Genomic DNA, 12,606 nt, shown 5'->3' with positions numbered 1-12,606 from the left:
ATTATTAGAGTGTTAACTACAGGTCATTTCATATGTTGATGCACGTGCGTCATGACAAGTAATACATATCTATGTATTTATCAGAACACTTTGCTTGCTTCCTGAGGGCAACCATTAGGAGGATAATTCTGATGCTACTAAAGGATTCCAACCTTATCGTAATGACAAATATTTTTTATGAATCATGTATCACATGAAGTGCACTAACTAATTAACATACCAAGAATTGAGTACTGTGATGATCAAAGTGAGTACAAATATCTGAGAAATAATTTAGAATTTTCAATAATAAAATAAATGTGCAATCTGTGCACTGTTTGTAGTGCTTGAAGTAATTTGAGCTTTGATCTGAAGCTTTGATTTAGCAAAGCATATATTGCATGAACCATTAAGATGTTAATAGTTAACTGAATTGGGCCCAAAGCATATTTGACATATTGTTTCATATACCAGTGATATTTCAAATAATAATATGCAAAATATTGTACACACTGTTGGCAGTCTTTACTGCAGACAGAAGTGCTGACTTGCAATACAAATAAATTACATGTCAATTAAACAAAATAGCACATTCACACAAGAGCAATTGGGACTAAGGGGGAAAGACACTCATACTGTCTTTGTAGGTGTCAGGCTTCTTTATTTTCTAACTTTACGTTATCAATGTCCCCCAACTTTATTACTGTTGAAAAAACTCACAATAAAACCAATTTTATAGGCAGAATGTAATTATATTTTACACATGGTTATCAAACCATAGGAAATAGATTTTAATTGCTTCTATGCTCAGACCTTTAAATACATCTAAGACTCATTAAATTGTTATAAGTGCACGTCTCAGGTTGAGTTGAATAGCTTTAAATCTGATTAGAGGAACATCTCAGCTCCCTACAGTATCTAAGAATTAGTGTGCCTTTTCCAACTAATGGCATATGGGAGCATAAACATAAAGCATTATCTTGAAAACTATTGATTATGGAGTATGTTCATGATTCTTTGATACATTTTATTTCAATGATGTATTCCATAAGGAGTTACATGTTTTGAAATGCAACAAGTTATAATGTTTCTTTTTCGTATTTAATATTGTGTGAATTAATGTTAAACTTGTTTAATTATATGTTCCCCCCCATTTTGCATCATATTTACATTTTTTAGAAGTTGCATTAGCCATTCAAAAGGGCAGGCAGGCAGTTCACACAAACTTCTAATTGCAGTTTAAAACACACCAATGTCTGCAATCACTGTACTGTTGTTTACTTGGATATGGCTGGTTTATTTTGTGAAATGGTATACTACTAAAAATTGTAATTTGCTCTAACATATACAGCACCATGTATATATTTTATAATTTGATTACAACTTTAAAAGAGTTAATTTACTTTACAGTATTATATGTTGATATGAATATTCACCAAACAGACCTGTAGTTTGATTAATGCTGCTGTTTCCTTGAATTGATCTCGCAAATAAATTGCACTCTATGCAAGACGTATACACAGTATGCAAGACGTTCTTATTGAAAGTTGTTCTTGTCTTTATATTTTAGGAAATGGTTTAGGTATTAGGGTTGTGGGTGGGAAGGAGATTCCCGGGAACAATGGAGAAATTGGAGCCTACATTGCCAAAATCCTACCTGGAGGGACTGCTGAGCATACAGGAAAGGTTGTTGAAGGTAAGATTATAATGATTTCTAATACTACCTACAACTGTTACTTCTCATTATGCAGTTGAACTTTCCTCTTCAAATGCATTTCTACTCATTGAGAAGTTTCAGTTGGTAGAACACTAAAGACAAGAATTATCCACTTTCTTATTCTGCACTTATTCACCCCCCCATACCCCCCCCTTTTTTTTTTTTAAATCTTTACTGGACAAAGAGTCCCTTCCCAGTCAGAACTCAACTTAAACAAACTGTGTTGTCCTGCAGGTGACATAGTTTAGTATCTTCTCTGAAGTGGTACACATGGTAGAAACAGCATTTGGGTGACTCTAATGATGGTAGCGAATATGTTACTAAAGCTACATAAGGGAAAGGAAATGGATCTTAGAACTACACCTTTATGCAAGAATATTAGCTGGGTTATAAAAAAAAAAATACTGCACAGGTTGTTTACGCATATGTCTCTGATAAACCATAAATCAATGTGCTAACGTTTAAAAGTTAACATGGGTTATTAAATATACTGTTTAAGTGAAAATACATGCTGAGCCAAATGATTTCCATGTGAGGGATCTTCTCCAGCCATATTGTAACTATGTCTCATCCTGTCTCAGTGATTAAATCATTCCTGCTGTAATCCCTGGGCAGTCTTACCTGTCATTTTCTGTGGCCAACTATACAGAAAAAGAAGGTTCTCGTTACAGGGTAGTTTTGTGTTTCTTGTCAGCACTTTAACAAATGGGTTTGATGGAGTTGTGTCAAAATGTTAATCAGGTTAATACATCTTTCTTTAAAGAGTTTACAGTGAGCTGTTTCTTATATTTAGATAAATGATCATATGTGGCTAAAACCAGTCACATTGTCATTCAGCAACTGTACTTCTGAATTGGCACCTTTCAAATGGATGTACCAACACAAAATATAATAGCTGAAGGATATCGTATTAACTTAAGTGCACAACCATGCCACAAAATGTAATATTAATGCAAAATGTTATAAGTCTTGATGGAAATTGTAACATTGCTAGTACACTGAGTAAGCTTGTAGTGTAGGTTTGTTGGGTTAAATGATGTATATGTTTTTATTCATGATGTATCTTTGTGTAAAGATTGCCTTGCCTCCTTTTATGGATGTCCTCCTCTCTCCCCAGCTCCAAATAGTGCTGTACATTAACAACAAAAGCATGATTCAGTAAGAGCTTGCTGAAGAACATACAATAGATGCTGCCAATGGTATTAATGACTAATGCCTTGTGACACCAAGTGAATTGAAACAGACAAAGACCTGAATGTTGTAAGCTCTCTAAAACTTCATATGGCTTAGCATTTATAAAATAATTATTTTGATCATGCAGCTGGTATATCAAAATCTGTGATTTCAGCATTTTTAAAATCCTCAGTTGAAGATAAGCATAGGGTGGTAAAACTGTGAAACACTGCAATACTTAATGTGTGATGATAATTAACATTCTGTAAAGCAGCATGAAGCAGCTTGAGGGCACTGAAATGATAAGGACAAATTTGAAAACGCAGGAGAAAATCAGCAGTGGATTGACAGGGAGGCAAATGTAAAAATATACTTTCAGCAAAAACCAAAAAAAAATGTTTTAAATGGAAAAGGTAATTCAACTAGAATGTACATTTATATAAATGGTGACTACATAAAAAATACAGTGAATATTTAACAACATCCACAATGGCACTAATGAAAATAATACATAGCCTGGAGGAGAAATGTGTGCATACTAGAAACAGCTGAAGAAAGACAGTTTAAAGATGATGAATGTTTTCATCACTTAGTTCGTTTGTTTATTGTATAACATATTTTCTATTTTTTTAAAATGTTATTTTCATTTGTGATATATCCATGTCATCATGTATTATTTATCTAAATGCTAGTAACATTGGCCATGTTTGCATTAATATCTGGCAATGTTAATGTATACTTTATATCCCTGGAGCAGCTATTTTCTTTTTTTTTTTTTTTTTTCTTTTTTTTTATTATTTGCTAGAAACAGAAGCAGTTTAGCTCTTTAAATCTGTTGTGAGTATTACTGGCAACATCATTACTCATTACGACAGGCCAACAAAAGTAGTTTAATTAAACAAGACAATGCAAAGCATTGCAGAGAGACTTTATGTCTTAAACGATATTTTATAAAAAAAAAAACTACAGTTGTTTTCTTAATTGTTTTGAAAGAAAAAAAGGAAAGTAAATAGGATCTTTATCTGTTTTAGTTTCACCAATGCCTTCTTCAGCAGTGCTTACACATGAGCAGATATGACTTACAAAACCTGTCTTAAATAGTACATGAATATCGGCAAGGTTAGACAAAACTACTGTGACTATATACTATGCAGTATGCATGGCCAATTTTAAAAGGACTCTAAGGTATTGTTTTGATTCAAAATCTGTCTAAAAATATAGCTTTCTCTCCTAATTGTGTTGACCCTCTGCCCTTTAAAAGCTACTGCGTAAGTATTACAGCACATAGATGCCTTTACTGATTTTTGTTGCTTACTTTAACCTCTGAAGAGATTACTGACAGGCAATCTTGTGTTGTGTCCATACAATGTTCATTCATAGAGTGAAACTACTGTACAGGAAATTAAAATGTCCTTAAGTTTAACAATGCACATGCTACAGCACAACAATCTATATCTGATTATGAGCAGATGTAGCTGAAAGCACACTTTACTAAAACAAAATATCACCACAATGTTGCAGCAATGCTGAAGTTGTGGGTTACGTTTGGGCAACCCTAGTGGAAAAGGTTAAGCAAGGGTGTGCTACCCCCATCGGCAGGGGGGAGGATTATTTTAGGCATGTATTAGTGGTATTAAGGGTTAGTCAGGACTGTTGTTGCAAACAGCTCTAGAGGTGGCAGCCAGTGTTGTGAATAGGGCTTTAATAAATAACCTTAAAAGTGTTCTTACCTCAAATTCATGGTCCCGGGATGCTACAGTGTTTCATCATTTTGGTTCAGCTGTTCTTTCTGACAGTACTTTCTAGCAGATTGTACAAATATAAACGCAGTGTGAAGCACTAGTAGCCTGTCCTCAGAGTTATTTAAAATCAACTTGTGAAGATGGTGTGAGACAGGAATTAATTGGAAACTTGTTGTCTTTCTGAAAAGGAGAATACACCCATTAATGAATAACATAATCATCAGCCCTATGAAAGCCTCATTTGTCTACACCCTCTTGTCATTTTTTTTATTGTTTGGCCCCCTCCTCCCCTGCCTCCACCTCGCAGTGGCTTCTTTTAGGGGGTAGGTGGCCCGAGGCCACTTGTCCTGCCCGCCGGCATTCGTTAGTTTAAATCTTTTATTTTAGGTATCACCAACATAGGGGCAGCTAACGAGTTCCTATGGACAAGGCCATGGGCCAAAAGTTTTCATATTGTATGTTTGTATGGGAGTGTTTCCTTTAAATTAATAAATGATCATTCTACATCAATCATGGATTCTCATTTCTAAAATGTTGAATTCTGCAACTACAGAAAGAAGAAGCATAAGAATGTAACCCTTTAGATTCAGAAAACAATCACGGTCACTCATATTCACGGTCACACTTGTGATCCTTCCTTTAAGGGTTAAGACTTAGTGTACCGCGTAGTTCCTTGAGATGTGTGGGTGTCTCTATATTCCTGCTTGTAATATTTATCCATCTAAATCATGCAATCATCTTACCATACATGATTTAATTGGAAACACAGCTCCAGCATACATACATATTGAGGTATTTTAATGAGTTTAGTTGTTCAGTTAGACTTTTGACACATTTCTCTACAATGGTGAAGGCAGGGTTCTTCCACCTAAAGAAAATCTATAGAATCTGTCCTTTTCTGTCTCCCAAGGATGCTGAGATCCTTGTTCATGACTTTGTCACTAGTTGCAAAGCATTAGTTTGCTGGTTTTGGTGGATAACCAAACAAACTTGCACCAGTCATGTCTTTGTTTGGTGTTTGCTGCCCTATAGAGGTGAGCTGAGTTTTCATTAAGGTAAGTCAGAATGTAAAAAACTGGTACTTGTGTGGCTTGATTTACAGTTGGGGTTGTGACAAAGCAGTAGGCATCTACCCCCTGATAGAAGCCTGTTAGAGCTGAAAGCTGATTGGCTGATGATACTGAAGAGTTTTCTAATGCTCTGTAAAACCTACATGTGTATTTATACAATGAACTTTATAAGGTAAAAGTGGATATGATATATTTCTTACACGAGTAAGCTGTCTCTCACAACTAGGAGTTACAGGCTTTTTGCTCTTTCCTCAGAGCCACTTTTTCCTTCATCAAAACTGGCAAGATGATTTTTATTTTACCAGACACAAGATTTATACTGTAATTGGGTTCAGTCTAGCTTTTTGAAGAAGTGTCATACTGACTTGCTTTACAGGCTTTATGGATTACAATACCTTCTTACCAAGAAAGGAAAAGAATGATAAAAAAGCAGGACATGGTTTATTTCCTAGGCAATGTAACATAAATCTAAGTCAAATCTCTGTATTATTAAGTTACAATAGATTTAGTTTATGACCATCCTTATGACTCAGCCTGCTTTATGACTCCACTCCGCTTTATGACTACAACAACAGTGTGACAATAACATACATTTAAATAACAATAAGACGACACAAATACAAAACAAACAAAATACACACAGGAGTGGGGTGTACACCGCCACATTCCTTTGAACTGTTTAAATATCAAAGAAAAAAAACACGAGATGCATATTCATAGAGTGGGTCAATAACATATGCTTTAAGAATTGTTTGTTTATATTTTAATTATCTTAGGAAAATATATTATATTGGGGCATGTTAATGAATACCACAACAGTAATTTGCACATGGATGTTTACAACAAAGTTCAAATAACAGCTCTTTCCTTGGCTTGAACTCAAATCGCCCTACATCACTGAAAAACGTACAGGGGCCATTTGTTTTAATATTACTGTTTCAAATTGCTTTCAATCTCAATGGCACTCTCGATGGAGAACAAAGCTTTGAAAGTTGCTTGTGTGTGTGTTTTTTTTTATTTGTTTTATTGTATGTATCAGCTCATGATTACCGTCATAAACAGTATTTGTTTTCCGAAGAGACCAGTTTCACTACAAAGTGATGACAATTCAGAGTAAATTTGTTTGCCTCACGAAACAAACGATACATATTGTACATATTTTGTTCTAATTATATAAGAGTTTCTAAAAGAAAAAAAATACCGTCCAAATTTTATTAGGGGAAAAATTTTAGTGTAAAATTTGGGTGGTCATTCGGTAACAGTATATCTATAGTATATATATATATATATATATATATATATATATATATATATATATATATATATATATATATATATATATATATATATATATATATATATATGAAAGTTATGTGTCTTTGGATTTGTATTGGACAAGAAAGTAAATATATATTTCACATGATTTATAACTACATATTGTATGATTAGAGGATGGAATATTCCAAAAACATTATTCAGTTAATGACAGTTTGATAGGAGAAGCAAGGGTCTTGTTTTAAATCACTAAAAGTTTGCTGTGATGTGTGTAATAAACTGAAATGATCGTCATGTACAAGTAAGTCAGTTTCTGCGTTGACTGACTAACAAGTTGGTCAACCCATTGTAAATTTCAAAACACCTGGACTTGAAATTGATTCTTTTTTATATAACATGTAAATATATAATTATAACGGATATAATATAAGTTAAGTGACTCTCTCTCGCTCTCTCATATATATATATATATATATATATATATATATATATATATATATATATATATATATATATATATGTGTGTGTGTGTGTGTGTGTGTGTGTGTGTGTGTGTGTATATATATACACACACACACACACACACACACACACACACACACACACACACACACACACACACTGTATGCACTGTCCGGTTATTATTCACATATTTTCTACCAGGAATGCAGGTTTTGGATTGGAATGGAATCTCTCTGACTGGTAAAACTTATGAGGAAGTCCAAAGTATCGTTGGTCAGCCATGTGGGGAAGCTGAAATATGTGTAAGACTGTGAGTTTTTCCTCATCTTCCTCTTTCCATTTTGGCTTGCCGTTGCATCTTAATTTTATTTGCAGGTATAAAGCAATTTGTGTGTATGGTTAAATCAAGTTTATTTGTTGCTGAATAATGAAAGATTACATAGTTCTTGAGAATCATCTCCAAGCTGTTATTTCATTCATGTCTTTAACCAAGACAGGAATATTGGATTAAGCTAAGCAGAAATGGTTGGTTAGTCCTCTGATTTAAGTCTGACTAGTTTGTTTTAAATGTTTTAATACATTATTTACCACTGCAAGGTTACATAAAAAAAACACATTTGCACTAGTATGGTATACTAGAAAGATTTTGGTTTCAGCTATTTTCAAATACTGTACCTCCCAACATTCTGAAAGATGGGTGGGGATAGGAACACGGTGTGCTGGGTGCTACAGTCTCAAGTATATTGGATTTTAATGCAGTCTAAGCAGTGTTGGCTGTGAATATTCAACAAAAGGGAGAATAGTTGCATAATACAGGCTGAGGGATAGAGGGAGTTGGCAAGGGAATAGATGGTCCCTCTTTATGTGGAAATGGTTGAGGGGGGTGGTTTGTTTATTAAGTCAAATTATTGTATATGGCATTTATGTATTAAAACTGTGTCTGTGTTATCAGCAATAATATATTTTTACACAGAATGTTTATTTATTTTAATTTTCTTATTGTTACATGTTACTTCTACTCATAACTTTAAACTGGTTGGTAAAATAGCTCTGACGGGTATGTCATGCTTGAAAAGTGCAGTTTTCTCATTGACCAACTTCTCATATTTCCTGGTCATTGAGAATCAAAAGCATCTGAGAATAGTTTCTTCTCTTTTCACTTTCTTTTCCTTTAGGGACTTGAACATGTTATCAGATTCCAAAAACCCAGAGCACCTGGAGCTCCACGACCAAACAAAGGCCGGTAGGTGAATGCTGATGACTTCATAATGCCCGACTGCATGTTGTCAGTGCATACCTGATAATAGTGTTTTTAGAGAACTTCTGATAAGATTTCAACTGTAGGCACAGAATTTGCTATATCAGCACACTGCTCACGTAACATAATTGATGCTTATCTCTCTGAATTCCCTGAATTAAAATAGGTTTCGAGTCGGTAAGCTCATAATAGTCTGTCCTTCTGTATAGGGACCTTCTGTTTCCAAGTCAGAGGGTAACAGTGTATTTACATTCAATGACAAATACATGATTTATGCTGTTAAAATCACTGTGTATCTTTGTTTTATGTTTCCATAGCAGAAAGACAAAGGTCTCCAGGAGTTGATCCTAAACAACTAGCAGCAGAACTACAGAAGGTTTCTCAGCAACAGGCACCTTCTTCAGTCACCTCAGCCACGGAGAAAGGCACCCATTTTCACTCAGGCACTCCATCAGCTGCCTCTAGTGCTGTCCCAAGCCCTGGCCAGCCTGGTTCACCATCAGTGAGCAAGAAAAGACACAGTAGCAAGGTGAGAATATTATTGTTTTTTTGTTTCGTTGTTCAAATATGTTTGATGCACTAGGCAGTATTTTTAACTGCATTCTGCATCTGATTGTTAAATATCAAATGAAATGGCATTATGGGGAAAATGCAAGCCACAGCTGTATTAAAAACAGTTCTACGCTATAAAAGATGAAACCTGAATAGGTCGAATATATATATATGCAGATTTTTCGGAGCTAAGCATTTAAATGTGTCACATTCCAAACTAAAATTGAAAAGTACCAGTGCAGAAAATAGTATCCAAAAATGAGCTTTCACTTTGTTTTCTGATTACCTGCTCATGAGGGAACAGCTTAGTCAGACTGGAAGATAGTACTTCAACAGTTTAATTATTTCTTACAAAGCAGGCTTTTGAAGTACTGCAATGGGATCGTTTGTATATTGTTGAATGACATTTAGAGGCAAGCCCATGATCATGCTTGTTTTTTAGAGGGTGTCTGTCATCAGCGTTACAGTAAGAGACAGGGTTACAATACAACAAATGCAATCCCTGCAGTCAAATTGCCATATTACTATTCATGCAAGATGAAATACAAATACTAATCAGAAGTCAATTATTGCTTTCAATTGTGTCATTGTTTTGAATACATGCACTTAAACACAGTATTTGAATTAAATTCCTCCAAACCCTTGGTCATGTTCACATTGGGACAGTTTTTGTTTTTCCAATGACAGACTGCAGTATGTTGATGAATCTTCATACTGAACTGATGCTACTGGTTTATTTATATGCCTTGCTTAAACAATTATGAAAGACTAATACTATTATTGGCATTGTGGAGCAAATCCTTTTTAATTGTTTAATTATTTGGTTCATTATTTTAGCTGCACCTACTTTATATGAGACCTAGATTGACACTTTGAGTTCATGTTCTTCCATACATTAATTATAAAATACAAGACTGGGTTAGTACCTGCACTCTGGGGAAATATATTCATTGTGGATTAAAACATAATTGGTATTTCCCTGTAACAGCATTTATGCTGACTCACAGCTATATTCCTCTTGTTCACTGTGTCTCATTTGCTGTATGTGAGTCATCGTCAGGAGTGTTGTCTGTCTAAGGAGGGGGTAGGTGACAGGCCATTTGAGACACAGCTATAGGTATTCAATCATGCATTGTAGGTTGCAGGTTTTCCAACAAAGATATTCCTTTCAGTCACAGTTTTTTAATGCATACAAGATGCTCTTCAGCGGTCTAGCTGCAATCAGACTATGTTACCTATAGCACAGTGTGACAAAGTGATTAACAGTGTGCAGGTGCAGGAGTGTGGCGGTGATTAATGAACAGACAGACAAAGATAATTCAGGTGCAATTGTGTTTTATTTTTATATTCCAAAGTCTAATGACAAAAAAACACAGTAGATAATAATGATAACAGGTAATACAGTCCTGTGTATTGTTCTGTTTAATCCACGGGTTAGTCCCGAAATGATCTTTAAACACTCACACTTAACACAAACACAATCACAGTCCACAGTGAGTGCTATACAGTGCTTGTGGTGCAAATACAGTTAATCGAGAACAATGGTGCAGTGTTGTCCAGGTAAGTCCTGGCCTTTGGCGACAGCTCAGGATCATGTTAGCCATCTAATAACAACAAACAAGCAATTATTTAGACACGACAAACAAACAAAACACTCACGATAACAATACAGGTTTTCCTTCCAGTTCAACATTAAACATTCAAAGGAACAGATCACTTTGCTGTGTCCTTTTTTGTACCATCAATCATGACCCCTTGGTTAACGAGTGCAACAGCTCCTCCAATCCGCGGCTGCCATATCGTTTCCCTTCCGGGTCGATGATTTAGTGTTCCGTAGCCCCTCCTCCTTTCTAGATGGTCGACTTCCATCTGGCCATCCAATCCAGGGCACTCTGTTCCTTTTACACAGCGCCCTCACAGGTCGGGAGGGAGCTTTATCACCAAGAATCATTCTGTCTCTGTCACACACAGATGCAACGATATATCCACAGCGTTGTATTTGAAATGCTATAGATCGGACTTATTCTGTTTTTGTTCTACAAATCTTCAACATTCTAAAAGGGGGACAAGTCACAATGCTAATAAATGTAATCTAATCTAATTTTAGAGCACTGGTTAGCCATATTTTTTAAATGATCACAATCCCTTGTCAGTATAATATATATATATATATATATATATATATATATATATATATATATATATATATATATATATATATATATACACACACACATATATATATATATATATATATATATATATATATATATATATATATATATATATATATATACATATATATATATATATATATATATATATATATATATATATATATATATATATATATAGAAAACACAGGCTCCCTTGAGAAAGATATGTACAACATATCGAAATGTTGGGCAGCTGGCTCTTTGAGCTATATATATATATAGTATAGTATATAGATAGTAAACAGTTTCCAGGACATAAGCTTGCACAACTGGAGAACATCTCAAGGCTGACACTTGCATAGTACTTTTGTGCACTGATCTTGCAAATGTACCAGTCTTAGTCATACATTTTTTTTAAGGAAACAACATCATTTGAGTACTTTCTGGATATTTTTTCTTTTTTTCTTTTTTTTATTGCACTTCTATTTTCTAAATGTGTTTCTTTTGTTATAGATTTACTTGAATACCTGTTTCCTAGTTGTTTGTTCACAATATAGTCAAACTTCTACCTGTGGCCTGGTTCTATGGTTTGAAAAATATTATAAGTCTGTCACTGGACAATCAGAATGAATAAACAATGATCCTTTCTACAGAATAGTTCTAAGAAAACTAAATTAAAAACATAGTAAATAGGTTACTGTCTGAAATCTTGTGTTTTAGAAGGAGATGTGATACCTTTTATAGTACTAACTAAATAATAGTTATTCACAAGCTTTCAAGAGATTGATGTTTACCAAATGTAAACATCAATCTCTCTTTCCTACTTTCACCTGAAGAAGAGACATTTGAGGTCTTGAAAGCTTGTGAGTAATTATTATTTAGTTAGTCCAATAAAAGGTATCACATCTTCTTCTCCTTGTCTATTATCTCTGGACTAATACAGCTACTATTTCATCTATCAGCAATCACACAGAATGGCCTTTTATGACTTACCTTGACACTGTTCATTCTTCATCATTCATTACATAAAAATAATGGAACACATGATTCTGGGCAGTATTTTAAATACAAGTCCTGGTATGTTTGTATTGATGGACTGGATAATTTACTGAAATGATAAAATATAAATATATACTGCAGACTGCTTCAGTACTTCAGTAATAAATAATGTATACTTCCAACAAATGATTACAGAGTGCATTCATCCATACCTGACAGAGCT

General features: G+C 34.3%; 1 protein-coding gene across 1 annotated transcript in view; it reads left to right on the top strand.

Annotated features, from left to right (window-relative positions):
- The window catches only part of LOC121319010 (protein piccolo-like), a 106,333-nt gene that overhangs the window by 64,442 nt on the left and 29,285 nt on the right, over positions 1 to 12,606 (top strand). Inside the window, exons 12-15 of the mRNA XM_041256243.1 lie at positions 1,550 to 1,675; positions 7,620 to 7,728; positions 8,594 to 8,661; positions 8,994 to 9,205. Coding sequence (XP_041112177.1) covers positions 1,550 to 1,675; positions 7,620 to 7,728; positions 8,594 to 8,661; positions 8,994 to 9,205 — 515 coding nt within the window. The remainder of the gene's footprint in view (positions 1 to 1,549; positions 1,676 to 7,619; positions 7,729 to 8,593; positions 8,662 to 8,993; positions 9,206 to 12,606) is intronic.

The sequence above is a fragment of the Polyodon spathula genome, chromosome 7 (assembly GCF_017654505.1).
Source record: "Polyodon spathula isolate WHYD16114869_AA chromosome 7, ASM1765450v1, whole genome shotgun sequence".
NCBI lineage: Eukaryota > Metazoa > Chordata > Actinopteri > Acipenseriformes > Polyodontidae > Polyodon > Polyodon spathula.
This window is presented reverse-complemented; position numbering and strand designations above follow the sequence as displayed.